At 42.1% G+C, this 25939-nt stretch overlaps 3 protein-coding genes and 1 long non-coding RNA gene across 6 annotated transcripts; 1 reads left to right on the forward strand and 3 right to left on the reverse strand.

The window, feature by feature from the left end:
• Positions 1 to 152: 152 nt before the first annotated feature.
• LOC115765494 (solute carrier organic anion transporter family member 2A1) lies at positions 153 to 7517 on the reverse strand. 2 transcript variants are annotated; one of them, XM_030709103.1, is made up of 8 exons: positions 7234 to 7517; positions 4159 to 4457; positions 3370 to 3611; positions 3048 to 3306; positions 2374 to 2988; positions 2234 to 2294; positions 868 to 1559; positions 153 to 786 (listed from the first exon to the last, which is right to left on the reverse strand). In XM_030709103.1, the coding sequence occupies exons 2-8, from the start codon at positions 4370 to 4372 to the stop codon at positions 620 to 622; spliced, it is 2250 nt and encodes a 749-aa protein (XP_030564963.1). In that variant the 5' UTR covers positions 4373 to 4457; positions 7234 to 7517; the 3' UTR covers positions 153 to 619. The 2 variants fall into 2 exon arrangements, with proteins under 2 accessions (XP_030564963.1, XP_030564962.1); XM_030709102.1 differs by having other exon boundaries at positions 7083 to 7517.
• On the forward strand, positions 3573 to 17543 carry LOC115765493 (solute carrier organic anion transporter family member 1A1). Of its 2 annotated transcripts, XM_030709100.1 has the most exons (5): positions 11720 to 11935; positions 12001 to 12189; positions 13761 to 13917; positions 13978 to 15275; positions 16206 to 17543. In XM_030709100.1, exons 1-5 carry the CDS (start codon positions 11869 to 11871, stop codon positions 16985 to 16987), a joined length of 2493 nt encoding a protein of 830 aa, XP_030564960.1. In that variant the 5' UTR covers positions 11720 to 11868; the 3' UTR covers positions 16988 to 17543. The 2 variants fall into 2 exon arrangements, with proteins under 2 accessions (XP_030564961.1, XP_030564960.1); XM_030709101.1 differs by lacking the exons at positions 11720 to 11935; positions 12001 to 12189 and adding an exon at positions 3573 to 3645.
• On the reverse strand, positions 7582 to 10843 carry LOC115765495 (V-type proton ATPase subunit S1). Its single transcript, XM_030709104.1, has 5 exons — positions 10704 to 10843; positions 10531 to 10636; positions 10231 to 10459; positions 9004 to 9633; positions 7582 to 8039 (listed from the first exon to the last, which is right to left on the reverse strand). The coding sequence occupies exons 1-5, from the start codon at positions 10796 to 10798 to the stop codon at positions 7822 to 7824; spliced, it is 1278 nt and encodes a 425-aa protein (XP_030564964.1). The 5' UTR covers positions 10799 to 10843; the 3' UTR covers positions 7582 to 7821.
• Positions 17544 to 23839: 6296 nt separating the features above from the next.
• On the reverse strand, positions 23840 to 25289 carry LOC115765514. The gene is made up of 3 exons (XR_004018121.1): positions 24947 to 25289; positions 24563 to 24822; positions 23840 to 24002 (listed from the first exon to the last, which is right to left on the reverse strand). It is a non-coding gene; the product is annotated as an uncharacterized LOC115765514 (long non-coding RNA).
• Between the last annotated feature and the right edge of the window lie 650 nt (positions 25290 to 25939).

The raw sequence follows: 25939 nt of genomic DNA on the forward strand, positions 1-25939 counted from the left end.
AAGCGAAACAACAAAAATCCAAGATCCGTATAAATTTGAACATTTTTTATCAATAAAAAGCGAAACAAAAAGAAGACAAAAAAACGAACCAAAACAAAAACCAATTTAAACAATCATTAAATTTGTATTCATAAGAGTTCAATTTCATTATAATCTAGATTTATTATCTTTCCTGAAACAGGCGAAAGATCAAAGAAATGTATCGTTAGGTTCACAGCATCGAACTGAAAGAATCAGCGAACTAGTTCAGGCGAATAAGTTCAGAATGCGCATTTAAAAAAAAACGGTTATGCAAAAAGTAACCTGTAACATGCAACCCTTGGAACAGGTTCTTTTTAATGCAGCCCTTAAAACTAGTCTGAATGCAGGTAACTCGAAAATCGATTCAAATTTAAACATTATAACATATAAATTCATCTTATTAACAAATTACAGATAAAAATGTATTAACAAAACTTAAAGGACGCACATGACAATTGTCGCATCCATAGTTAGCCGTAATTCTGCGAAATGTTTGTACAAATGGCTTTGGAATCGGGCCCACAGCTGAAGTCCACCATATCCTGAACATTCTACACGATTGGCACCAGATTTTTGAGTATATTGCATGGGCAGCCGTTTAGCAATCCGCCAGCTCCGACGTTTTCTTGGCCAACAGCGGCGTAATGGGCTGATCCCGCCTTGTCGCCTGCTCCTGGCGCTTGGCCTCCTTATCGCCATAGAGATCCAGATCGCGGCCGTAGTACCAGACAAGCCAATCAAAGAAGACGCCAATGAAGGTGAACACTACCGAGAGAGAGAGAGAGAGGGAGAGGGAGGGAAAAGAGCTGTGGGTATGACTAGGGGAAATATATGTGGCTGACTTACGGCACGATAAAAAGTTGACGGAATAACGGAATCTTGTCTGATCGTAGAGCTGACAATTGCCATTGCCGTGGCAGGTCTTGGTCCACACCAGGCAGGTGGAGTCAATGATGCGGCCAAAGATAATCGGACCCGGTATCAGGGCAAACAAGCTGATCATCATCAAAGCCAGGCCCTGAGCAAAGGACTTGTCCTCCGGCGAAACGGTGCGATAGTTGACCAGGACATTGCCAATGCGACCCGAACTGCCAAACCAGTTGACAATGATCGAGGTAATCGAGAACGTCCAGAAGGCCACATTGCAGCCATCCATGCAAACGCCCGGACGCAGTATCAGATCGGCCACGGCGCGCTTGCTGCGCGTCAACAGATCCTCCTGCAGCTCGGTGGAATAGTCATCGTTGAGCAGCGGCACGGCTGCGGGATCGATGTCCAGACCGGTGCTCTCTGTCAGCGACATTCCCGTGGGCTGCAGCTCCATTAGCAAACGCTCCGAGCCGCCGTATTGGGGTACAGCTTTGAGATCTTCCTTGAGGCAGGCGCATTCATCGTACAGCTTGCTGTCGGCGTTCCAGCTGGTGCAGCCGGCATGACAGGGCGAGTAGTAGGTGGTATCGCTGGCCTCATGGCATACAGGTGAGTAGTTGACGCCCTCGCAGGAGCAGTTCGCATTGCAGTTGGTCGTCAAATTGAAGCTATTTAAGAGAAAAAGACGTGATAATATTAGGCGGAGGAAAGTATGACGTCACGGGTGCATGCTACTATAACAAGGTGGCAGCTTTTAACAAGGCCAAGCTTATGCAGCGAGGCGAATGGTAGATCCAAAATGAATCGAGTAGTGAAAAGTGAAGGAACAATGACGTCACGAGTGCAGGAGAAAATATAACAAAGTGGCAACGCCTGGTAAGGCCAAGCTTATGCAGCGAGGCGAATGGCAGATCGAAAAATGAAGCGAGCAGTGAAAAGTGCAGGACTAATTAAGCTAAATTCACGCGAAATGCAAGTTATAATGTTTGGCAGGATCAGTGATGTCACGAGTGCATGAAAGTATAACAGCGAGGCGAGTGGCAGATAAAAATATAAGTATTGAAAAGTGCAAGACTATTTCTGTGAAATAGACGAATGCATGTGTTGATGTTTGGCTGAGACCGTGACGGCACGAGTGCATGAAAGTATAAAAAGGTGGCAACGCCTGGTAAGGCCAAGCTTATGCAGCGAGGCGAATGGCAGATCGAAAAATGAAGCGAGCAGTGAAAAGTGCAGGACTTGGGTGAAAAGTTAAAAAGTGTGCATTAAATATTAAATAAAGAAGTGAATAACAAGAAACTGCAACAAAAAGAGACAACAAGTAATTAAAGCGATTACTTACTTGCCCAAATGTGCCATTGATACAGAATCGGGACAGTATAAAAAGGCGTATGACAATTGGCCTGTAAAGCGGAAGTACATAAGAAAATCATAAAAATTAAGAGAATATAGAAAAAAGATTTTTAAAATTATTTAACTGACCGCAAATGTAGACAAAGCCGACGAAAACATTCCACATGAGCACCTTGCTGACGGAGGGCTTCTTCTTCGATATGAACAGGCCGGAGGCGAAGAGGCCCACGACCATGCCCAGAATGGAAATGGGACCCACGACAATGGTGGCACTGTGGGCGGCCTTGTGGAACTGCACCTCCATGTATTTGGAAAGGAATGTCATGAAGCCGGAGGCGCCCAGAATGTAAAAGACGCCCGACGTGATATTAAAGATGAGCAACTTGTTGCGCAACAGACGCATCAGAGCAGTTGGAAAATCCTTGAGCTTGGGCAGATCGGCATTGCCGCCAGCCCCAATGCTGTCGAGGGCGGCGTTCGAGGAGACGCGGCTGCTCAGCGAGAGGCCCTCCTCGCGCTTCAGCTCCTCGTGCCGCAGCACGTGCGGCAAATGCGAATTGTGTTTGGGGTCATCCGTTTTATTGGGCAGCCGCTTGGGAAAGAGGCCTATCAGGCCGGAGAACATGCACATCAGAGTGCCCAATATGACCCAGCCCAGCCACCAGGCGCCCAGCCAGCGTGGATCCTTGTCATCGATCAGCGGCGTCTTGCTTGGTTCGATAAACGTGTTCAGCGTGATGTAGCCTAAATGGAGAGGTGGAATAAGCATGCAATCGGAAGCTGGGTAAATCATTGCAACCCACCGAAGAAGAAGCCAAAGACGGGTCCAATCATGCGCAGCGACATGGCCACAGCCAACATGAACGGCGTATTCGTGCGCTTCGTATTATCATCCAGATATGTCTGACCTAGGGCATAGTACATGGTATTGCCTATGCCCAGCACAAACTGCGAGAAGAAGATAAGCACCAGGGGAACGTACGTGAAGAGACTGTCGCAGTTCTCCTCGGGCTTGCCCACCCCGCACAGCTGCTCCGATTGCGTCTTCATCGAGCTGACATTCTGCTCAAATGACAAAGCTTGTAATAGCAAATATATATATATACATACGAGTTCGGGTCTTACCATGGACGTGTAGTTCAGGTTCAGGGAGCTGTTCCACTGACTTTCCTGGTACTCCTTGGTCAGCTGGAGCACCTCATCGCCAGCGCCATAGATGAAATGGGGCAGCACCAGAATGAAACAGGATACGCCGCAGAGCATAATGCCCCAGGCTATCCACATCGGACGATTGCGCTGCCCACCGATATAGGATAATATCAGCGACAGCATTATCTGGGATATCTCATTGCCACTGAGTACGATGCCTGCGAAAGCAATAGGTATCGAGTATCGGAGGGGGTAAGTATCAAATATATACTATTTATATTAATAAGCAAATTATTGACTGAATGACTGATGATTGAGGTAAGGAATATCTCATTGCCGGCGAAAGGAATAGGTATCGAGTTGGGCATCGGAGAGGATAATTATCGAATAAGTACTACCAACCATTTCTATTAATAAGTTACTGATTGACTGAATGACTGATGATTGAAGCACAGCTCAAAGCGTATGAGTATGCATCGGTTCGAACTCGGTTCGCTTCAAACCCGGTTTGAAGCGTCTTGGGGGATGGAACATCCATGCAACCTGTTGCATGAGCTAAAATTTAATTTTCGTCTGATATCTTTTGAGCCGTGCAGAGCCGGCTAATAGCAGCCGCAAGTTATTTGTATAGATATTTATAGAACATGATTCCTCCAGAGTGAATGTACTTAACAATTAATTGTTGGTAATTAATATCATACATCAAATCATGTCGCATCAATCCCCCATCAATCAAACTGAACTGCGCAGTCCAGAGCTGCTCACCTGTAGTTTGGCTGGGTATTTTGAAGCGCTTCTCCAAGGTGGTCAACGTGACAATGAAGTACATATAGGACATCGCCTGGATGGTGCCCAGCAGACCGTAAACGCCTATGAACCATTTGGTCGTCGCGTATTTCTGCAGCCAGGCGGGATGCCATTTGCCCAGGCCGCACAAGTAATGGCCCGGTGGCACTTGCTGTTTCCTTCGCTCCGCCATGGCCACGGGTGATGATTGTTTCTTGTTGTTGTAATCGATTGTCTGTTCAGTGGTTGGACTTGAGCATGTCTCGCTTGGCGGGCAACTGATAAGATTAATATAAATGCGAATTTATGACTGAAACATTAACATTAACGAGCTTTAGTCGGGCATGCCCGACTACGAGATCCTCAAGAACATATATCTATTCCAAGATCAATATATCATATGTCTCAGACTCAGCTCTTTGTTGGGCCTCAGAGACGCTTCCTTCTGCCTGTCACATACCTTCGCACGAAACCAGCATACCCCTCCTTAGAAAATCAATTTTATTTCGCGGCACACCTGTAAGTTACAATTGTGAAGCGTCCAATTTCATAATGATTTCTGCTACAAATTGACCCATGAATAATTTTATTTGGCTCAAAAAAAAAAAGTTGGTTAACCGTGACTATTGTGTTTAGACTCAGCCCAATTCGACGTCTATAAAATGGTACGATATGTGGAATTCTGAGTACAATAATTGATTAGGCCAGGCGCTTGTTCAAGATCATATTAGTCCAACTTTTGATTAGATAAGCTCTCTCAATGTATTTGGCCAGTTTTTCGGACCAATAAAGTGATCTGCGAATTCCGTGCTGCTTCTCCATCTCCAAATGCCAACTAATGTGAGTTTTCACTTGATTTCAAATTTGGCATTAAAAATAAATTGTGTTATTGGTCAGAATTGTCCTCTATGAGATTATATAGCGTCTGGTCTGGTGAAACAATTATCTTATCACGTATTTTACGCTGAGCTCTCGCAAATCGCATTGGCCAGCCGAAACTCGGCAAGCTAGACCAAAGAATACCCTGTATAATGTGTAGTAGGCATTTTGTGGCAAGGATCTCAGAACTTATAAGAGCTAGAAGCATGAATTTTGCAACGTAGATGCTCCAAGTGCTCGCGCAGATCGAGTTCGTTTCCGATAATCGATAACTTGCTACGTTTTCAAGTAATCGATAAAAAACGATATCGAAATTCGGTTTTTTGAGCAAATCTCGTAGGTTTCAAAAGCCAGAATCACCAAACTTGATATTTAACTTCTTGAATAGTATATTTAACCAGTTTCTATCGCTTTATAGGGATCAGGGGCGATAGTAGAAAGATCAGGGTATACCCTATTCGGGAACTTGCAACTGGAGCGTCTTAGTTGTTTTTCTATTGCATTGAGGTTCAAAGAAGATTCAAAGAATGCCTTCGATTCATAAATAAAAGAGTACTATTTACTAATATACCCCTTAGACGCCATCTCCGGTACAGAGTATGTAAACAAAAGTATTGAACAAATTAATAAGTGGTAACTGGCCAACAATTGGCCTACGGCAATAACAAAGATTAGCTTGAGGGTTTCGGCAGTAAATTTAAAAAAAAAAAAAAAACAGTAAATAAAATTGCGTGTACACAAAAGAAATTGGCTTAATAATCGCTTATGGCACATTAATTGCTTATCTCAAGAAAAATTGAAAGAAAGAAAAAAAAGAATCGAAATATTGAAGCTTAATTCTTGGAATTCTCATTGTTGAAATCAAAAATAAACAAGCTTTTAAATCATGACAACTTTTAAATAAAGGATTTCTGGAGAAACTTAACTTTTAACATAAAGTAGCAGAAATTGCCCGGCGTTGCACGTCTTAATAACAATTTTACATTGGATTTTGGAAACGAAGACCACAGAATATTATTTTTAATTATACTTCTCACACTGTTTCTTAATTGACAACAATTTTGTTGAGCTAAATGCCTTGACTTGGAAATTTTAAGCTCTGCCTTGTTGCGTGCGTCTCTTAATCTCGTGTTCGCATGTCAAATGCCCTCTCAAGCGACCCCAATTTGTGCCAGGCAAATAGACAAATGTCCATTGCAGCCATAAATGCAACTAAGCCCAGATAGACATATAGATAGTACGCTATGTCAGATAATACCAGGCGATCCGACAACAAATCGACTGTGCAAACAAAGAGCCCGAGCAGCAGCTATCGGTCAGTGTTTCTTTCGCAAATATTTTGGGAACTCGAACTCGAGTTCTGGAAGAGAATTTGCAGTATTCGATAGCGAAACTGGGTTCGAGAAGAGTTGAGCTTCTTTTAATACTAATATCCTAAAAATGAAACTCTTGTATATAATATATTACATTTCCATAATCTACCTTAACAAGTTGTTTGCGAAACTCTTTGTTTAAATTAGAAACTTTTAAAAAAATCACTTGAAATAAGAATTTTTGGTACTCGATAGATTACTGGAGAATCCGGGTTCGAGTTTCGGCAAGAATTATAAATCCAAAAGACTTTGTTCTGAATAAAGTTCTTGTTTATAATAAGTATATAAGAAACATTTCCATAAACTAATTTGAATCCTACTTTTGGTTCGTTTAAATTGAAAAACTTAGAAAAACAAAAATCACTTGGAATAAGCACAAAAAACTTATAACAAGAAATTGAATACTTGAAACAGTTCCAAATGGAAGTAAAATATTTCCTATGCGTATGAAGTAAGCTTGATTAAGGAATTCAGGAACAAAACAAAAGTTCTTGAAATAAGTTGTTTCGGCTTTTGACTTAATTGAAGCACAATTTCAGTTAAGTTTAGTTATCTCCAACAATTAATAAGAAAACATATTTAACAAATATTCCACTTGAGCATATTTTGTATTATTATAATGTTCTGTTCGTTCTTTTTTTGAATATTTACATTTTATCACAAGGCGTTTGAAATTTGTGTTCAATCAAATCGGCACTCGAAAGCACTTCAAATGTTCGCAATTAAATTTGGTTAAGTTCCTTAGAAGCACAGCGACTCTACTGTTATCAAAATGCGAGGATCGTTAGATGTTCAGGCGTACAGGAATCGTTATCATAACTGAGAACCGAGAGAGATGCGTAGACAACGGCAGAGAATGAGAGAGAACCTTGCGGCCGCGTGGCGCGTATCAAACTGACAGCTTGGAAAAAACAAATTGAAATAAATTCGTTGGCCTGGCCCATTGTGGCTCGATAATTGTGGCTCGATAATGCGGATAATAAAAAAAAAAAAAAAAAACCATTATCAGCAAAAATAATGTGGACTGCAAATATTATCAAAGAGCTGGGCATTACGCATACGCCACGTGAAAGTCTCTCTCTCTCCCTCTCGCTCTCTTTGAGTGTGGATTTATGTGTGTGCACAACAACAATAGTATTATTTATTAATAACAATAACAATACAATAAGAAACAACAACAACAAACGCGACAATGACACTATTTTATACTATTAATATGCGCCCCCGCCAGGCCCCAATTGCAATCCCATCGCCCTCTCCCATTCCCTCTCTCATTGTGTTTAGATTTGTGGACAAGTGAATTAGCTTAGAATATAGTATCTGGAATTGTAGCATATGCAACGGTTCGAGCGAGGTTCGCCTTTCGAGTTGCGTTCCCATTCTTTTTTGTTTAGCGTTCGACGGGCACCTTCAAAGGCGGCTCCGGCTCACGAATGTTCGGCATGCGCATGTTGCGACCCATCTCCAGGAACATGGTTAGACCCAGACCGAGCAGGAACAACAGTATGCACACCGTGAATATGGCTTGCGTAAGCGCTGGCGTCAGATATTCCTCACAGAGCCAACAGGCCTTGGGCATGTAGTCGGGATCCATTGCCGAAATGTTATCTAAAAAGTGAAGTAGATCGGCTTGAATCCAAGTCAAAACTTGAAAGTCTAGAGGGTTAGTTTGATCTATTAACAAAAAAAAACCCCTCTTCTTATTTATAGATAGATGGACTTTGGAGTCGGAGATGCCTCCTTTATAAGAAAGTCCAAAGTCCATCTATCTATTCATGTTCGTGTGTCTAGCTATCTCTGCGTCTTAGAGACTTGATCCTTGAATTCCCCCCAACATCAACATATCATACTTTGGAGTCGGAGATGCCTCCTTTATAAGAAAGTCCAAAGTCCATCTATCCATGTTCGTGTGTCTAGCTATCTCTTCGTGTTAGAGACTTGATACTTGAATTCCCCCCTGCATCAACATATCATAAAGATGCATAGGATGAAGCTAAGGTCTGTTGGTTGCACAAATGCGTTCTACATCCAAATGTATGGTAAATGGAATCCTGAAGTATAGAAACCTTTGATCTTTGAAGCAACCCAGCTCATTCTGCTGCTTGGACGTGCTGTTGGAGCATAGGAGGGTCCAATATCTCAACAACAAGAGCAAAATGCTTGAGAAGACTTCAAAGGCTCGACTGGCTATTAAAGCTACTTCGTGGAAATCACGAAGGCGCAGCTTATTAAAAGGATATTAACGCCCATCTGGACATGCGATATGCAGAATAAGTTTGAATGATACATGACAACCAACGCCATCAAAGGTCGGAGATCGGATCGGAGATCAGATAAACTTCTTAAGCCAAGATCCTGGCCGATCCCATCAGAGAGAGAGAGAGAGAGAGAGAGAGAGAGGCGCCTCCAAAGGTTACACCCAGACGATCTATCTACGAGGCGAATCATTTGAATATCTCCTACCCTACTTCACTCCAAATATAGCCCTCTGTTAAGCTACATACGTGTGTTGCTATACCTTCTGGCCTCACATTCATTCGCTTGACAGAGATCAGCAGGCTGCTCCACTTACCCGCAAGGACGACGTCCATGCTGAACGAGTAGAGGGTGAGGCGCGCTCCATCGTCCGAGTAGGCGGTCAACGCGTAGCAGCAGAAGCTAAACCTTTTGCCATAGAAGAGCAAATCCCTGGGTATGAATGTTGTGTTTTGGAATATTAATTTTGGAATGCGCCAACAACCGACAACGGGCGCCAGCTTTATCTTCAGGGGTCCCAGCGAGGTGTCAATAAAGAAGTTGACGCCCTTCTTTATGTTCGTATTATCCTTTAGCTTCAGGCTCAGCGAGGACTGGCCGCTCGGATAGATGTGAAAGCGCTTGTAGTAGACATTCAGACCCTTCGGTATCTCCTCGGCGAACACGATCTTGTCCAGCGCAACGATGCCCCTCGGATGTCGCAGCACAACAATTGACGGGCTCTGCTTCGAACCGTTGCGGAGCACATGCTCCTGGGAGGTTTGACCCCGAAATTTTGGCTTTTCTGTTGTCGTTGTCGTTGTCGCCGTCGGCTTCATCCACTTCATGATGTCGTTCACGCGCTGAAGACGACGCTGCAGCGCCTTCATCTGCTCCGCGTGTGCCGTATACAGATGGATGACCGGACAGTCCTCCAGGTTAAGGGCCACGGCCTTCATAAATTTATCTGCGTAGCAACATTTGGAAGAGTATTTTTAGACCAAGAAAATGCTAACCGGCTTTTTTGTGGCCCAAGCATTTGTCACGCATTTTCAAATCAATTTCCGCGTTGAATTTTCTTAAAATGAAGTCGGAAATCGAATGTAAAATTCATAAAACTTTTAGTTTTCTATAAATTGTGGAAAATTGACGAAAAAAAGCTTGCATGAAGCTCATTTTCATCAAAGATCTTTGTGAAAATTCGGGATTGATTCACGCTTTCCGCCAAATCCATCTCTGCTGGCGGAAATAAAAGCTCAGAGATTGTCTGAGCGAAAACTGAGTTGCCAGCCTCAAAGATTTTTGAACTTCAAGGCAGTTAAATGTGCGGAAGACTTTGGCTTAAAAACACAAAGCTTGTAATCAATCGACTTTGAATTCAATTTGAAATTGAATTTCGCACGGCGGAAAATAGGTGGAAAGGCAAGTGTAAAGCAATAACCGGAATCAGCCCAGAGCCTTGCTAATTGTTCTATTGCCATTGTTATGACCATATGGAAAATTTTGTTGGAAAGCGGCAGAAAAGAGTTTGTAGCAGAGTGTTAACACCTGGCCGGATATTCACCGTGTGCGGTCAGATTTGAATTTTTGAAATTGTAGAGCTGGATGCTATTCCTTTGGCAGGGCAGCGTCAGCATGGCCCTTCGTCTGTTCCAGATCATTTCCTCGCCGCGTTCCGTGAAAAGCATTTCCACGCTCGCGAACGGATCGTGCACCTGGCTGTAATAGGTGCGCGGCTGCACGCCTCGCAGATACGGAAAGCAGCCCACGCAGCTCAGATCCTTCGGGGTCAACTGACAGATGGAACAGTAGGAATAGACAGGTATGTGTCGGAGTGGAGCTCGAGAGGTGGCAGACAACTTACCGCAGACTCAAAGTAGACGACCAGCATGTGCTCCTGCAGCAGGGGGCGCAGCAAACCCGTAAAGTAGTCCGACTCGAGTGCCTGGAAGATGTTGCGAGCATCCGGTCTGTGGATTGAACAGCAGAACGTCATAAAGAACAGTTAATTGTGCGCAACAGCGTTGCCAGACTTACAAACTGACGCCCAAGATCAGAACGGGCGGCGTTGTCGGAAAATGTGTGCATGACCCAAAGGCAAGCAGCAAAAGCGAAATTACAATTATTTTCATATTGGAAAACAACAAGGCTAGTTTTCAGTCTACACTTTTTTATGAAGTGAATTTATTTCCACAAACTCTTTGCCAAAGCTTGCTTAAATATATTTTGATAACCCGATCATGAATATATAATTTATATAGTATATAAATTGCTGCAACTTTTCGTATTTCGAATTGTTGGCGGCTTATGTTCCTCAACAATGTTTTTCTTATTAAGCTCAGTTTCATGTTGCGCAAAAGTCTGCGACTCCCCAAACCAATTCAAATGATTAGGTACATGTTGCTGTTAAAAGTTCGAATGCCTCGTTGTTGTCAACATGTCATACGAATCTAATTAGAATGCTGCTGCATCAATTCTAATCAAGTTGATGTGCGTTCTGTTGACTTCATTTGGAAAATTGTAATACTAGTGTCTTGTTTAAGATTCACATTTGAATGTATATTCAATCTATATTTAGATACATGTTGGTCTGATCGCGTGCTGCTGAGAATATCGATTGGAATGTTGCCACAAGCGTCAATTCGAACATCAGCTACAAGTTGCTGAGTGCCTTTGTTGGCAACAACTGATTCGCTGTAAATGTTGCTGCATGTGCTCGTATGCTTGGGTACATGTTGCTGAGCAGTTCGAATATCGTGTTGCTGTCCACATCGTAGCCAGAGATTGTTGCCATGAACAACAGCTCGAATGTTGTTAAGAGAACTTCGAATGTTGCTTTGCTGCGCGTGTTGCTACAAGTCGAATGTTGCTGAATGCCTGGCATGTTGCCAATGCGTAATAATGTTGAGTACAGCTGAAAATGGAATAGCATTAAGTGAGCGATAAGATAAAACTGAATGCTTATCAGAAGCCATAGAATAATATATATACGAATAATGGTATTTCGATGCTCTCGCACCTGTGTGCTGTGATGCTCTCACCTGCGCATTCAGTCGACAAGTGACAATTGCCTCGAAAGAGTTGCGCGCGAATATGAAAGAAACCGAAACACAAATGAATTAAGTGAATAGAAAACAAGAATTGCAAAACGAATCATTGAATAATTGAATCAACGAATCAACGAATCATCGAATAGCGCAAAATGGCGCAAAATACGCGCAACTCGGATCTATCGCAGATCGCGGTAAATGCCAACAATATACCCGATGGTGCGTGCTCAATATATGCTATATAGTATATATATATATATATACGTTTCTTGTGCTTTCCACAGACAGCGTGGACTGCGGCATCAAGGGTCTGGGCTGGTGTCGCGGCCCCGGCTGCCAGCAATACGCCCGCCTGCGCACCTTCACCCTAGTCCTGCTCAGTTCCGGGCTGCTGCAGGGCGCCTGTGAGCTCTACTTCCGGGTCTCGGCCAAGCAGGCCGCCTTCCAGCACGGCTACAATCCCCTCCTAGTCGGTGAGTAAGCAGAACTTATCGCAAAAAAAAGCTATGCGAGCTGCTGGCCTCAATGCTCCGCCGAATGGGGCTGAGGTTTTCCAGCTAGAAAAGTGCGAGCGAGAGGCAAAGAGGACTTTTATCAGCTTTTGCGATATTGTTTATGATTTCGAGTGTGTGTGTGTGCGAGTGTGTGTCATCGTATACTAGTAGAAAACTTTTCAGAATGTGCAATCAAAACAGTTGGCCAACTTTTTACACACTTCATTCTCCCCCTCCCCGAACACACACTAAAAAGATTGGGATCACAATTTCTTGAAATCAGTTTCAACTTACGTAAACTCTGGTATATCAATTGCATTATCTCTCTCTCCCTCTGCTCAAATCGATAATGTACGATTCATTTCTTGCCTTCAATTCCATTTGTTTGTAGCTGGAACTTATCTGTTATCAAAATAATATGGTGACGAAATGCGCGAAATGGACTCACTTCCGATTCCAATTTTATGGAATATCTCGATTCGATTAGCTCAAAATCAGTCAATCTAATTATTCGAAACGTTTGTTTTCATTTATTAAGCAAATATACCTTGCCCAGTATACATTTTATATAATATTTTCTTTTCGATTCTTTAACGTCGTATCCAGACTCTACAGCATTTCCATAGTTTCGGGTGGAATTTCCCAAATCGCTGAAACACGTGAAACACGCATTCATTAAGTTCTTATGTAGAGATTTGTAAATATGTCTAAATCAAGTCGGACAAGACTGAAAACTTAGCTCAAAAAACATCCTTGAAACGCATTTTCCATCAAGAAAGCTTGGATTATGCGAAAAGTGAAATACGTCTCAATTGATTTGGTCAATCAGTTAGTAAATCAGTCCTGTAAGACAGACAGTCGGTTAGCCAATCAGTCATTCAGTCAGTCAGTGAGTCAGTCAGTCAATCAATCAATCAATCAGTCAGTGAGTCAGTCAATCAACGAATCAGTCAGTCAGCCAATCAGTTAGTCAATCAATCAATCTGTCAGTGAATAGGTCAGTCAGTCAATCAATAAGTCTGTCATTCAGTCAATCAGTAAGTCAATCAATCAGTCAGTCAGTGAGTCAGTCAGTCAATCAATGAGTCTGTCATTCAGTCAATCAATCAGTCAGTCAGTGAGTCAGTCAGTCAATCAATCAATCAGTCAGTCAGTGAGTCAGTCAATCAGCGAATTAGTCATTCAGCCAATCAGTAAGTCATTCAATCAGCGAATCAGTCATTCAACCAATCAGTAAGTCATTCAATCAGTCAGTGAGTCAGTCAATCAATGAGTTTGTCATTCAGTCAGTCAGTCAGTCAATCAGTCAGTCAGTGAGTCAGTCAGCCGTCAGTAAGTCAATCAGTCAATCAATCAGTTAGTCAATCAGTTAATCAATCAGTATTTCAATTAATCAATCACCTTTCTGAGCGGTGCAAACAAACTATTATATATCCAGGCCCAAATTAACCCTGTTCGGTTTGATTTCGTTCGAATATTAATTTTAATTTTAAGTTATTTTTAGTTATTAATTAAAATTAAATAACGATTTTTTTATTTTGCGCACACAGATTGGCTTTTGGTCAGCAGCGGATTATTCCAGGCGGTGTTCGCCCTGGCCTTCGCCTACTGGGCGGACGTCTATCATCCGATCAAGTGGCTGGTGGGAACCCTGATGCTGCAGTCGGTGGCCTGTGTGATTGCAGTGATACCCGCCATAATGAACTTGTAAGTGTATCAAACGGCTTGCCACTTATCCATCTTAACTAATTGCTTCCTTTTGCCCAGCGCTGATGGTGTTCAGTCGCAGGACGCCCTGGTGGATGCGAATCTGTGCGCCACATCGCTGGCCCAGTTCCAGAAGTTGACCCTAACCGAGGCGCAGAGCAGCAATTTGACCCTGGTGCTGCTCTTTGTGCTGCAGCTGGGCCTCGGCATGGGCTCGCTGGCATACTACACGCTGGGCGTCAGCTACATCGATGACAACTCCCTGTCGCAGGACAGTCCCGCCGTGATTGGCGTCGTGCTCGCTGCCCGGGCCTTCGGCCAGCAGCTGGGCTCGTTTCTGGTGCTGGGCGTGGGCCTCACACATGTGGGCTGGTGGCTCGGCTGGATTGTGCTGGCGCCGCTTATCTTTGTCGGAGCCGTGCTGCTGGGCCTGTTTCCCAAGCGGCTGCCCAAGACGGTCATCCATCAGGCGGCGCAGCGCATTATCGAGCAGTCGAATATGCGCACCTTTGGCAGCCAGTTCTCCAGCTACATGGACGACACGGACTTTTGGCCCTCGCTGAAGCGTCTGTTCAAGAATCGTTTGCTCATGTGCAATCTGCTGGGCATCATGTGCCTGCAGAGCGCCGTGCTCAACTATAACCTGCAGGAGGAGAACTATATGCAGAGCCGTTTCTTTCTGCCCTACAACGAGCAGGACGGCCTCACCCAGGAGTGGAAGGCCGCCTTTGTCTCCTACTTTCTGCGTCCGCCCGTCATGGCCGTGGGCATGCTAATTGCCGGCCTGATCATCTCGAAGGCGCAGCTCTCGGCGCGCACCATAACGGGCATTGGCATCAGTCTGAGCCTGCATCTGGTTATCATCTATGTGGGCTACGTGTTCATCAACTGCGACGTGGGCGCCATTGCGGGCGTCGTTGGCGGCAAGCTGACGCAGCCGTATTGCGCCAGCCAGTGCCTGTGCACGCCCACCGCCTTTATGCCCGTGTGCCCGGAGAATAGCAGCATCACCTACTTCTCGCCCTGCTATGCCGGCTGCACCAGGCGCAGCTCGATCAACAGCTTCGAGCTGTACGAGGGCTGCAGCTGCCAGGGCGATCAGACAATCAATTCGGCGGGCAGCACGCGGGCCACGCCTGGCGCCTGCAGCGCCGACAGCTGCCAGAAGACCATCATCATCTTCCAGATCCTCAGCATATCCGCCGCCTTCCTGCTGGGCATGGCCGTCATTGGCAAGACCTTGATTACGCTGCGCGCTGTCCTGCCGCAGGACAAGACGCTCGCCCTGGCCTTCGAGCTGATGCTCGTCGGACTGTTTGCCTATGTGCCCGTGCATCTCAGCTACGATCTGGTCACACGTAAGTACAGCGCACACTCGCTACAATACCTACTTCAATCGCCATCAATCAATTTTAAACAAACATAATAATCAGCACAAAGATAATTGTATATTCACTGTTCTTGGAAATCATCTCTATCAATCAATATTTATCTCATTACAATGGATAATTTTTTGATTGACCATTTGATTGATTGACTGACTGACTGATTAACGCACAGTCCAGAAGGCAGAGCTTGCAAGTCGAAGTCGCAATTATCTCTAACCTCTATATAAATTATTTCTTACTCGAAAAAGTTAAGGATTGATTGACTTAACTACTATTTGATTGACTGACTGATGACTGATGATTGAATACAGCTATTAAAGCACAGTCCCAACAGTCAAAGCTGGGAAGTTGATATCGGAAACCTCTTCTTAATCAACTCTATCTGAATTTGTACTAACTCCATAAAATTGATTGATTGATTGACTATTAACGCACAGCCAAAATATCAAGAGCTTGCAAGCCGAAGTCGCAAATTCTCTTGATAAAATCAAGGATTGATTGACTGAATTATGACTGATAAAGCTAAGTGCAAACAGCAAATTCTGAGAATCTTAAAATTGATGATTGATTGACTGACCGACTGGTTGATTGACCGACTGACTAGAGTCACAAAACTTCTAGTGCACAGTCCAATAAGCAAAAGCTGAGAATGTCAACTCATAAGTCATATCTAACTCCATAAAATTGTTGATTTTTTAACTGATTGATTGACTGACTGACTGACTGACTAGGGTCGATTCGTGAACTGGGTTTTCCACACCTGTGAACTCAGATTTACAAATCGCAATCGAACCCAAGCTGAAACGGGTTTCGTGTCCTCGCATGCTAACTTTTACACAGTTCTCCTCTCTGAATTCAATTTTCTTCATGGTTATTAATAAATATTTCTCTCTTTTGCAGGCACCACCTGTGTCTATTGGGCGCCCAACTATGAGCGCTGCCTGCTACGCGAGACGCCGAAGCACGGCAACATTCTGGACATACTGACAGCCTCGTTGATCCTGGCCAGCGTGCTCTTCGACATACTGGTGTACATCTTTGCCAAGGGCTTGAACCTGTACAACTGCAAGGTGACGGACAACAATTACACGCCCTCGCTGTATGCGCCGGTGCCGCATGAGGATTCCGGCTCGGCGCCCGCCTCGGCTGTGGTCGCTCGAGGCGGCAGTCCCACGTTGACAACGACTACGACGGCAGCCTCCGGCTCGCCCATGCAGCGCCGCGATGCGCCACACGAAGCCGTCGAAGCGCGCCGCCCAGAGGCCACCATCTTTCGGCAGCCCAGCTCGCTGACCGACTCCTCGGGCGCCCAGAGCATCGTGGAGCCGAACGGCAGCGGCGTGACCTATGCCCAGGTTGTCTTTCCGCCGGACAAGCGCAAGCCCGACGACGGCAGCACCAGTCCGAAGCGCCTGGCGGTGCCCGCCAATGTGCCGCTGCATCATCTCTCCGAAACGGATGTGCGCGCCCAGCTGGGCACCCTCAAGTCCTTCAATCCTGCCAAGCCAGCCGCGGCGGAGCCACAGCCGGCGGCGGGCCGCGATGTGGCCGGCAATGCGGACATGTTTGCCCAGCCACAGCTGGCAAGCTCCCAAACAACTGCGCCCGCTGAAGCCGCCCATCCGGATGTCAGAGCCCAAAGCCCGGTTGCCCGACCCCAAAGCCCGGAGACGGACTTCTAAAGTGGCCGATCAAATAGTTTCTTCATCTTCGATTCTTAGACAATAGTTTTTGTATATTTTCTCTTTGAGTTTGTTCGCCCCCTTTTGTATTTTTATCATTTACATTTGATTATTTATAGCATTACCTATATATACTAAACTGTTTATGCTCTTCTTCTAAAACTTTTGAAATCCGTAACTCGGCTAAATATCTTCCGATCTCGGGAAGCTATACCTTGTTCGACTCGAAGTGGTTCACAGTAAATATCTTAGAAGGCAAATTGAATGCCAATCGATAGCAGTTATTCTTAAGAGTCCAAAAATTTCAAAAAAAAAATCATCAAAAAAGTTGTGTCTTTACTAACGCATTAATTTGTTTGAATGCAGATCGTTTTAAGTATCCATACGAATCAAAAATGTATTATACTTCTAAATTATTTTCCTGAGATATTTTTGTTTCCCGTGCAAAATATTATGTTCCAACTTTTTGTTTTGGTTCCATTGAGCATTCGTCAATTCATATCGCCTTTTAGTTGTGATAAGAAAAACCAATAATAGCTGCTAGAATCTGTCCGACAATTGGAATTAAAATTCTCCGTTTTTTGTTTTATGCAATTCATAAAAAGGCAGCTATTAAATAACATAACATAATACCCCCTTTCAGACTGGCCCGGGTCACGCTGCTCCTAATAGAAAACATGCTCATTTTGCTGAGCTCAAACTAACAGAGTGCCAAATTGTGAGTGAAAAAAACCGGCGCACAGAAATTAAGCAGGTGATCGAAATTCGAGTGTGAACAATGCGCCGCATTGCTTAGAGCATGGTGCACACCCGCACAAACACGAGATGAGCCAAGGCCGGAGATAAGCCGCCATCAGACAGCAGTTCGTGTGTGTGTTCGCTGTCATTTATCTTCTCACGGTCGCGCGCTCACGATTCTTTTCGGCGCTGATCGCTGATTGGTCCAATCAATAACTGCCGACAACGATGTTCTCTGCTCTCTGAGCGCAGCTTTGATGCAGCTGCGCAACTTTTGTCTGAGTCAGTGTGGCCCTATTAGTCAATAGGGCATGATGTTGTGCTGCGCGGGATAGTCTATTAAGCCTGTAATTAATTTATTATACCTCTTTGTGGATCTGATGCGTAAGCAGGTAAGGCTATTATTTGGAGATACTCTCTGCATACATAACATATGTTTAGGTAAGTGTTTTTGCAATTGATACATATCTCCATATGCTTGTGTATAAAATGGAATCAAAATCTGAATAAGTGCTTATTTCATAGCAATTTTCTCCCACGAGCGCAATGAATAGGAAGATAATGCACAGGCAATCAGACGGTATACACACACATATGTATGTACATAAATTTGGCGATTCTCTCTGCATACATATGTATGTATGCGTGTGTGCTCTCGGAATTCATGTCTACTTATGCTTGTGTATGATTGCTTACGCGTTATCTACCTTTGATCTGCGCTCAATCGAGTTGCTGTGCGGCGATTAGCAATTAAATGCGCAATTCGACACATAAATATTTAAACATTTATGCATTGTTTTTAAATGTTATCATAGAATTATGTGTGCAAAACAAAAAGGAAACATTTTAACACATTTTATTTCTAACTTTTAGCATAAATTTTAGTGTATAAAAACAAACACAAACACAAAAGATGATTGAACAACAACAAAAAGAAAACACATTTAAGAACATCAACCATACTTATAAATAATTGAAGAAATTATTATTATTACTATGCAAAAACCCAAATAAATATGATAAAAATAGAAAACCAAAAACAAAACAACATTGCTTAACATTCGAGCTAACAGCTGTAACTGCTCGTTAACAGCTGGCTTTTACAGTGTAATTATGCTCAAACTAACAGAGTGCTAAAAAAAACCGGCGCACAGAAATTAAGCAGGCGATCGAAATTCGAGTGTGAACAATGCGCCGCATTGCTTAGAGCATTGTGCACACCCGCACAAACACGAGATGAGCCAAGGCCGGAGATAAGCCGCCATCAGACAGCAGTTCGTGTGTGTGTTCGCTGTCATTTATCTTCTCACGGTCGCGCGCTCACGATTCTTTTCGGCGCTGATCGCTGATTGGTCCAATCAATAACTGCCGACAACGATGTTCTCTGCTCTCTGAGCGCAGCTTTGATGCAGCTGCGCAACTTTTGTCTGAGTCAGTGTGGCCCTATTAGTCAATAGGGCATGATGTTGTGCTGCGCGGGATAGTCTATTAAGCCTGTAATTAATTTATTATACCTCTTTGTGGATCTGATGCGTAAGCAGGTAAGGCTATTATTTGGAGATACTCTCTGCATACATAACATATGTTTAGGTAAGTGTTTTTGCAATTGATACATATCTCCATATGCTTGTGTATAAAATGGAATCAAAATCTGAATAAGTGCTTATTTCATAGCAATTTTCTCCCACGAGCGCAATGAATAGGAAGATAATGCACAGGCAATCAGACGGTATACACACACATATGTATGTACATAAATTTGGCGATTCTCTCTGCATACATATGTATGTATGCGTGTGTGCTCTCGGAATTCATGTCTACTTATGCTTGTGTATGATTGCTTACGCGTTATCTACCTTTGATCTGCGCTCAATCGAGTTGCTGTGCGGCGATTAGCAATTAAATGCGCAATTCGACACATAAATATTTAAACATTTATGCATTGTTTTTAAATGTTATCATAGAATTATGTGTGCAAAACAAAAAGGAAACATTTTAACACATTTTATTTCTAACTTTTAGCATAAATTTTAGTGTATAAAAACAAACACAAACACAAAAGATGATTGAACAACAACAAAAAGAAAACACATTTAAGAACATCAACCATACTTATAAATAATTGAAGAAATTATTATTATTACTATGCAAAAACCCAAATAAATATGATAAAAATAGAAAACCAAAAACAAAACAACATTGCTTAACATTCGAGCTAACAGCTGTAACTGCTCGTTAACAGCTGGCTTTTACAGTGTAATTATGCTCAAACTAACAGAGTGCTAAAAAAAACCGGCGCACAGAAATTAAGCAGGCGATCGAAATTCGAGTGTGAACAATGCGCCGCATTGCTTAGAGCATTGTGCACACCCGCACAAACACGAGATGAGCCAAGGCCGGAGATAAGCCGCCATCAGCCAGCAGTTCGTGTGTGTGTTCGCTGTCATTTATCTTCTCACGGTCGCGCGCTCACGATTCTTTTCGGCGCTGATCGCTGATTGGTCCAATCAATAACTGCCGACAACGATGTCCTCTGCTCTCTGAGCGCAGCTTTGATGCAGCTGCGCAACTTTTGTCTGAGTCAGTGTGGCCCTATTAGTCAATAGGGCATGTTGATGTGCTGCGCGGGGTAGTCTATTAAGCCTGTAATTAATTTATTATACTTTTTTCTGGATCTGATGCGTAAGCAGCTAAGGCTATTAGTTGGCAAAGTTCTCTCTGCATACATAACATACGTTTGAGTAAGTGTTTTCGCAAGTGATATCCACTTAATCTTGTGTATAAAATGAAATCAAAATTTGAACAAGTGCTTATTTTATTGCAATTGTCTCCCCATTAACGAATTAAAAGATAATGCACAAGCAATCACACGGTATACACACACATATGTATGCATGTACATTTATTTGGCCATTCTCACTGCATACATATGTTTGTGTGCGTGTGCTTTCGCAATTCACATCTACATACATGCATACTTATTATCTACCCTTGATCTGCGTTCACTCGAGCTACATGATTTTGCATTAGTTAAACGAAAGCAGTCGGACAAAGATGTTTATGAAGAAATAATTAGTGAAAATTGTCTTACGGGTCGGAAATATAAATAACCATAGAAAAATCGCTTGCAAAGTTTGACAAAAATCGAATCAAATTAAAACAATTCTATCAATTTTAATAAAGTGTTTATTTTATAATAACTTCCTCTCACGTTCGCAAAAAAAAAGTCGTGAGAGCGCGACAAAGAAGAAGACAATGCACAAGCAATCACATACACATTGTATGCACATATCTAGCGATTCTTTCTGCATGCATATGTATGTTTGTGTGTGTGTGTGTTCTCGCAATTGATATATCTATATGTATGTATGTAGTTGTGCTTGCGTATGATTTTCTTATGCGTTATCTAGCTTTGATCTGCGCACAATCGAGTTGCTGTGCTTCGACTTTTGTTCACTTTGCGTCCGCGCAACGTGCTTTGTGTTAGTTAAAATATAAACTAAATTATAAGTGAAAATTGTCATGTAAATTCAGTCCATAACTCTAATTGTATACGTTTTCGGTCTAGTACGGGTCGGAAGTATTAATAGCCATAAAAATTATCTTTTCTAAAGTTTGACAAATGTGAAATTAAAATATGAACAGGTCCATCGATTTTATAGACTCGCAAATGTTTAAGTGTTTATTTTACGATAATTTTCTGCTCAGTTCGTAACAAATTCGTGAGAGCGCAATGAATAAATTTACAACGCACAAATCATACGATATACACACACATATCCATATATGTATGTACATATATTTGACGATTCTCTCTGCATGCATATGTTTGTGTGTGTGTGCTTTCGCAATTCACACTTGCATACATACATACTTATTATCTACCCTTGATCTGCGTTCTCTCGAGCGAGATGATTTTGCATTAGTTAAACGGCAGCAGTCGACCAAAGACGTTTAATAAGAAATAATTAGTGAAAATTGTGAAGTAAATGCCATATTTTACGGGTCGGAAGTAATAATTAATAAATCGTATTCTAAAGTTTGACAAAAAAGGAGTGAACTGTTTGAAAAAACTCCTCAATTTTATTTAAGTGTTTTTTTTTATAATTTTCTAATAATGCACAAGCAATCATACGGTGTACACATACATATGGATGTATGCATGTACATGTTTAGAAATTCTCTCTGCATACATATGTATGTTTGTGTGTGTGTGTTTTCGCACTTGATACCTGCGTATGCTTGTGTATGATTCCTTACGCGTTATCTAGCTTTGATCTGCGCTCAATCGAGTTGCTGTGCGTCGACTTTTGTGCACTTTTTTTTTAGTTAAAAGGCAACAGTCGAGTGAATCTGTTTAAACAAAAATTATAAGTGAAAATTGTCTAGTAAATGTTATCCGTATCTCTAATGTTATACTTTTTCGGACTTGTGCGGCTCGGAAGTATTAATAGACATCGATTTAATAGACTCACGAATGTTAAATGGTTTCTTTTATTGTAATATTATCTTCACCTCGCTCGGAAATTCGTGAGAGCGCGATGGGAAGATAATGCACAAGCAATCATACGATGCTCACACATATGTATGTACATATATTTGGCGATTCTCTCTCTCTCTCTCTCTGCATAGATAACATATGTTTGTGTGTGTATGTGTGTTTTCGCACTTGATACCTGCGTATGCTTGCTCCAGTTTTGTGGGTTTCTTGCTCTGTTTGCTGTGCGCCGACCAGCTTGGCCAGCACTTGAGTGAAACTCTTTGAGTAATGTAAGGTAAACTGCTCGGACTAATATCGTCCATGTCGGGAATGTCAATTGACATGTAAAACAAAGCGACTTCTGAGCTTTGACTAAATAAAGATCTGATCAAAGTGCTTGCTAAATTCTTCTTGAAGACTTTCACGAACCCCAAAAGGTATATTCTTCTGAAGTCCAATATTTAAAGTTTACAAAATACTAATTCATTTGTTTTCTTTTTTTACTTCTGCTGCCTGACTGAGCTTGGATATATGCTCATGCCATGGATATATGTTAGCTTATACAAAATCGTATTTAGATTTTGTTGCTGCCAATCTGCGTCGATTCTTAAATCAACGTTTTGTAGAATTCTGCCGATCTTTAAGGTATGTCGGACGTTATTAAGCCCATGTATTTAAGTTTACAAAAACTAATATATTTTTCATTTTATATTTTTCAGCCTAATCCTGCCAACGTTCATTGACAATGTATAATCAACAAATATTTATTTCGATTTTGAATCGGCGGAATTATGTCCCTTTAAAATTATAAACACAGTATTTCCCGCGCTCCCGGAAACTCAGCCAACTCTGTCACGCCCATGGACAAGATTTCATCAGCAAGTGATCGCTATATATGGTACCTAGTTGACCGATATATCCTTGGCTAATCCATGTCATAGATATAGTCCTAGCGAACCTAAAGGACACAGTTCTTGCAAAATGTGTATGCTTTTCTTTTACAGCCGCCCCGAGTAATAGTTCCTGGATCCTGGATGGTTTCTAGTTGACTAGCATATCCTTGGTTATACCATACCATTGATATAGTCCTTGGGAACCTAAAGGATCAGATCCCTGGAAAATGTGCATGGGAATGGTCCAAAAATATGTATGCTTTTTCTTTCAGGAGCCCTTTTATATGCCCTGCAGCTGCAGCTGTTGCTTAACAGCCGGCTTACAGTGCTCATTTAACATGCACTGCTAGCTAACATCACTCATTTTGAGTTACATTTTTGCCCCTTAATGCTATGCTATGAAAATTTTATTCAAACCACTCATCGACCTTCTGGGCATTTCTGTTCGCCTGGTGTTTTTCGGAAATTTTAGCTAAAAAATCTGGGCCCCGGCCGCCGGCTAGAGCGCCCCTTTTGGGTATGCAATGAAATTGTTCGGCAGCTAAAAATATTCTTTGTCGACCTTCTGGGCATTTCTGTTCGCCTGGTATTTTCGCAGATTTTAAGAAAAATCTCGGCTGCCACCAAATGCCCCTTTTGGGTATGCAACATTTTTTTTTAATTTTTAAATGAAAAAACAGGAATATCGTTTAAATAATTGATTTATTTACAAAATTGTTGATTTTTTTTGCTAATTTTCTTAATTACTTTTCTTAAAATTATACAAATAATAAATAAACTATAATTTGAGCTTATTTAAACTTAAAATAGGTATATCTGGCTTAATTATAGTCGAATCCTGGAAATATTGGCTTTATCAGTCGTGGAGGTCCTTAGAGCTCATTGTAGTCCTTGATTTGTCAGTCTGCAAGGATAAAAACACATTAAAATTGAAAAAAACGAAAAAAATATAAAGGCAAATTTTTTCAGAAAAAAGGACATAACTCGGCCATATCCTTGCAGATTTTCAAAGGACATGGTGCGTTAGGATCGTATCGACCCCCTGCATCGATCTGCATCAAAAAAATATGGGGTCATCTAAGAACCCCAGGACTTGTATTTTTACTTGTGAAATTTTCATCCCGAAGTGCACCGAAATGGCCCGAAAACACAAATCCATGAATATCTCCAAAACTACAAGGACGATCTTAATGAAATTTGGCCAGTTGGTAGTCCTGGTCAATACAATTTTTTTGACATATGACTCGACAGGATACGCCATATGGATATGGCAGAGTTATGGCCTATTTTCTCTTGCAAAAATCGTCCTTAAAACTTCGCCGTTTGAAGGACTATCGTCCTTTTTTTTGTATTTTCTTAAATGGGAGGTCGAGCACTATTTACAGTTCAAAGGACATCCCGATAGTCCTTCAAATGGCCAAGTTAGTCCTGATTTTTTCGATTTTTGCCAATTTTGCGACTTACCCCCTATGAAAAATTTTGGTGAAATTTTTTGTCGAATCTTGGAAATCCTTGAATGCCAATCGATAGTCCTGGTCTCCACGAGTTCAACAAGGTATATCCTTCCGATATCCTTAAGGATTTGGCCGAGTTATGGCTAATTGAAAAATGTCCTTTTTAGAAAATTGGCCATATCTCTGAAACGGCAAAGACGATTTTGATGTCCTTTGGACAGTTTGAGGTCCTTGTCCATACGATTCGTTTGACACAGGATTCGTCAGGATCTGCAAGGATACGGCCGAGTTGTGGCTTTGTTAATTTACGAAAGAATTGTACGCATATCTAGGCAGTCTAAAGGACTTTCGTCCTTTTCATTGTATATTCTGAATTGGGAGGATGAGGACTTACGGTTGGCCAAAGGACATCATGATCGGCAAGGATATGGCCGATCTACACGCTTTTATCTGTAGCGACAAAAGTCTCCTTCACTCAGCTCCTTGAAGAATTTTCGTCCTTTTTATCACATATTCTAAGTTGGCCGGGCAAGAACGTGTCCTTGGTCCTTATGATGTCCAATTTCAGGTCCTTTAAAATGAAAAAAAGCCATATCTCGGCAACCATAAGGACGCTTTGAATGTCCTTTGGGCAGATAACAGTCCCGGTCCGTACAGGACTCGTCGCTCGACTCTACCCGAGATATTCAGAAACCATCGAAAAATGTATAATTTTCGATGGCAATCGAAAGTCGGGATCAGAATTTAGTTTGTATTTGTTGCTTTTATTATAATTGTATTTCCATTAATTTATTTAAATATAGTTGGTATTTGCATTTGATTTACTTGTTTTAATCTTTTGTTGTGGTTTTTGTTGTTGTTGTTGTTCGCTTACAAACTAATTAATAAATTAATAGTTAGACTTAGAAATGAGAACTTAAGCGCGTAAAAATCCATCATGGGGGAGCATACAAAATAAAATTACAAAAAAAAAAATAAAATAAAACGCATGACAAAATATGTTCTTAAATCAAGATCCAAAACAAGAACAAAGAAAAAAAAAATACTTTCTTCAAGAGACATTCAATTTAGTGTGACGGACGCTGAGCCCGATCTGACCGATCTGATGCATATATAGATATATATATATAGACGTGCAAGTTTTGTGCCTCAGTTGGGATTATATAATCACACACACACACACGCACACATATATATATATATAGATATCGGATATTTAATTGTTTTGAATATGGAGCTGTGGCTGTGGCCGACCTTAGACAATTCGAGTCTCCGCAGGTGGCCAGTGTTGCAAGTTGCGTGTGCGGCAAGTGTTGCAAGTCGCCGGAACAGACAAAACTTGTGGCGTTTCTTCTCTTGAATTCTTCAGTTTCAGCTAAATGAATGC

Source organism: Drosophila novamexicana, unplaced genomic scaffold (genome assembly GCF_003285875.2).
Source record: "Drosophila novamexicana strain 15010-1031.04,08,12 unplaced genomic scaffold, DnovRS2.1 tig00000974-arrow-arrow-pilon, whole genome shotgun sequence".
NCBI lineage: Eukaryota > Metazoa > Arthropoda > Insecta > Diptera > Drosophilidae > Drosophila > Drosophila novamexicana.

Coding starts and splice junctions, on each gene's coding strand:
- LOC115765494 (XM_030709103.1), bottom strand. CDS start 4,372: ATGGCGGAGCGAAGGAAACAGCAAGTGCCACCGGGCCATTACTTGTGC. Junction 3,612..4,158: donor AATACCCAGCCAAACTACAG/GTGAGCAGCTCT, acceptor TTGCTTTCGCAG/GCATCGTACTCAGTGGCAAT. Junction 3,307..3,369: donor ACCTGAACTACACGTCCATG/GTAAGACCCGAA, acceptor TCATTTGAGCAG/AATGTCAGCTCGATGAAGAC.
- LOC115765495 (XM_030709104.1), bottom strand. CDS start 10,798: ATGAAAATAATTGTAATTTCGCTTTTGCTGCTTGCCTTTGGGTCATGC. Junction 10,637..10,703: donor CTGATCTTGGGCGTCAGTTT/GTAAGTCTGGCA, acceptor TTCAATCCACAG/ACCGGATGCTCGCAACATCT. Junction 8,040..9,003: donor CATGGACGTCGTCCTTGCGG/GTAAGTGGAGCA, acceptor TTCACTTTTTAG/ATAACATTTCGGCAATGGAT.
- LOC115765493 (XM_030709100.1), top strand. CDS start 11,869: ATGGCGCAAAATACGCGCAACTCGGATCTATCGCAGATCGCGGTAAAT. Junction 13,918..13,977: donor ATACCCGCCATAATGAACTT/GTAAGTGTATCA, acceptor CCTTTTGCCCAG/CGCTGATGGTGTTCAGTCGC. Junction 15,276..16,205: donor CAGCTACGATCTGGTCACAC/GTAAGTACAGCG, acceptor TCTCTTTTGCAG/GCACCACCTGTGTCTATTGG.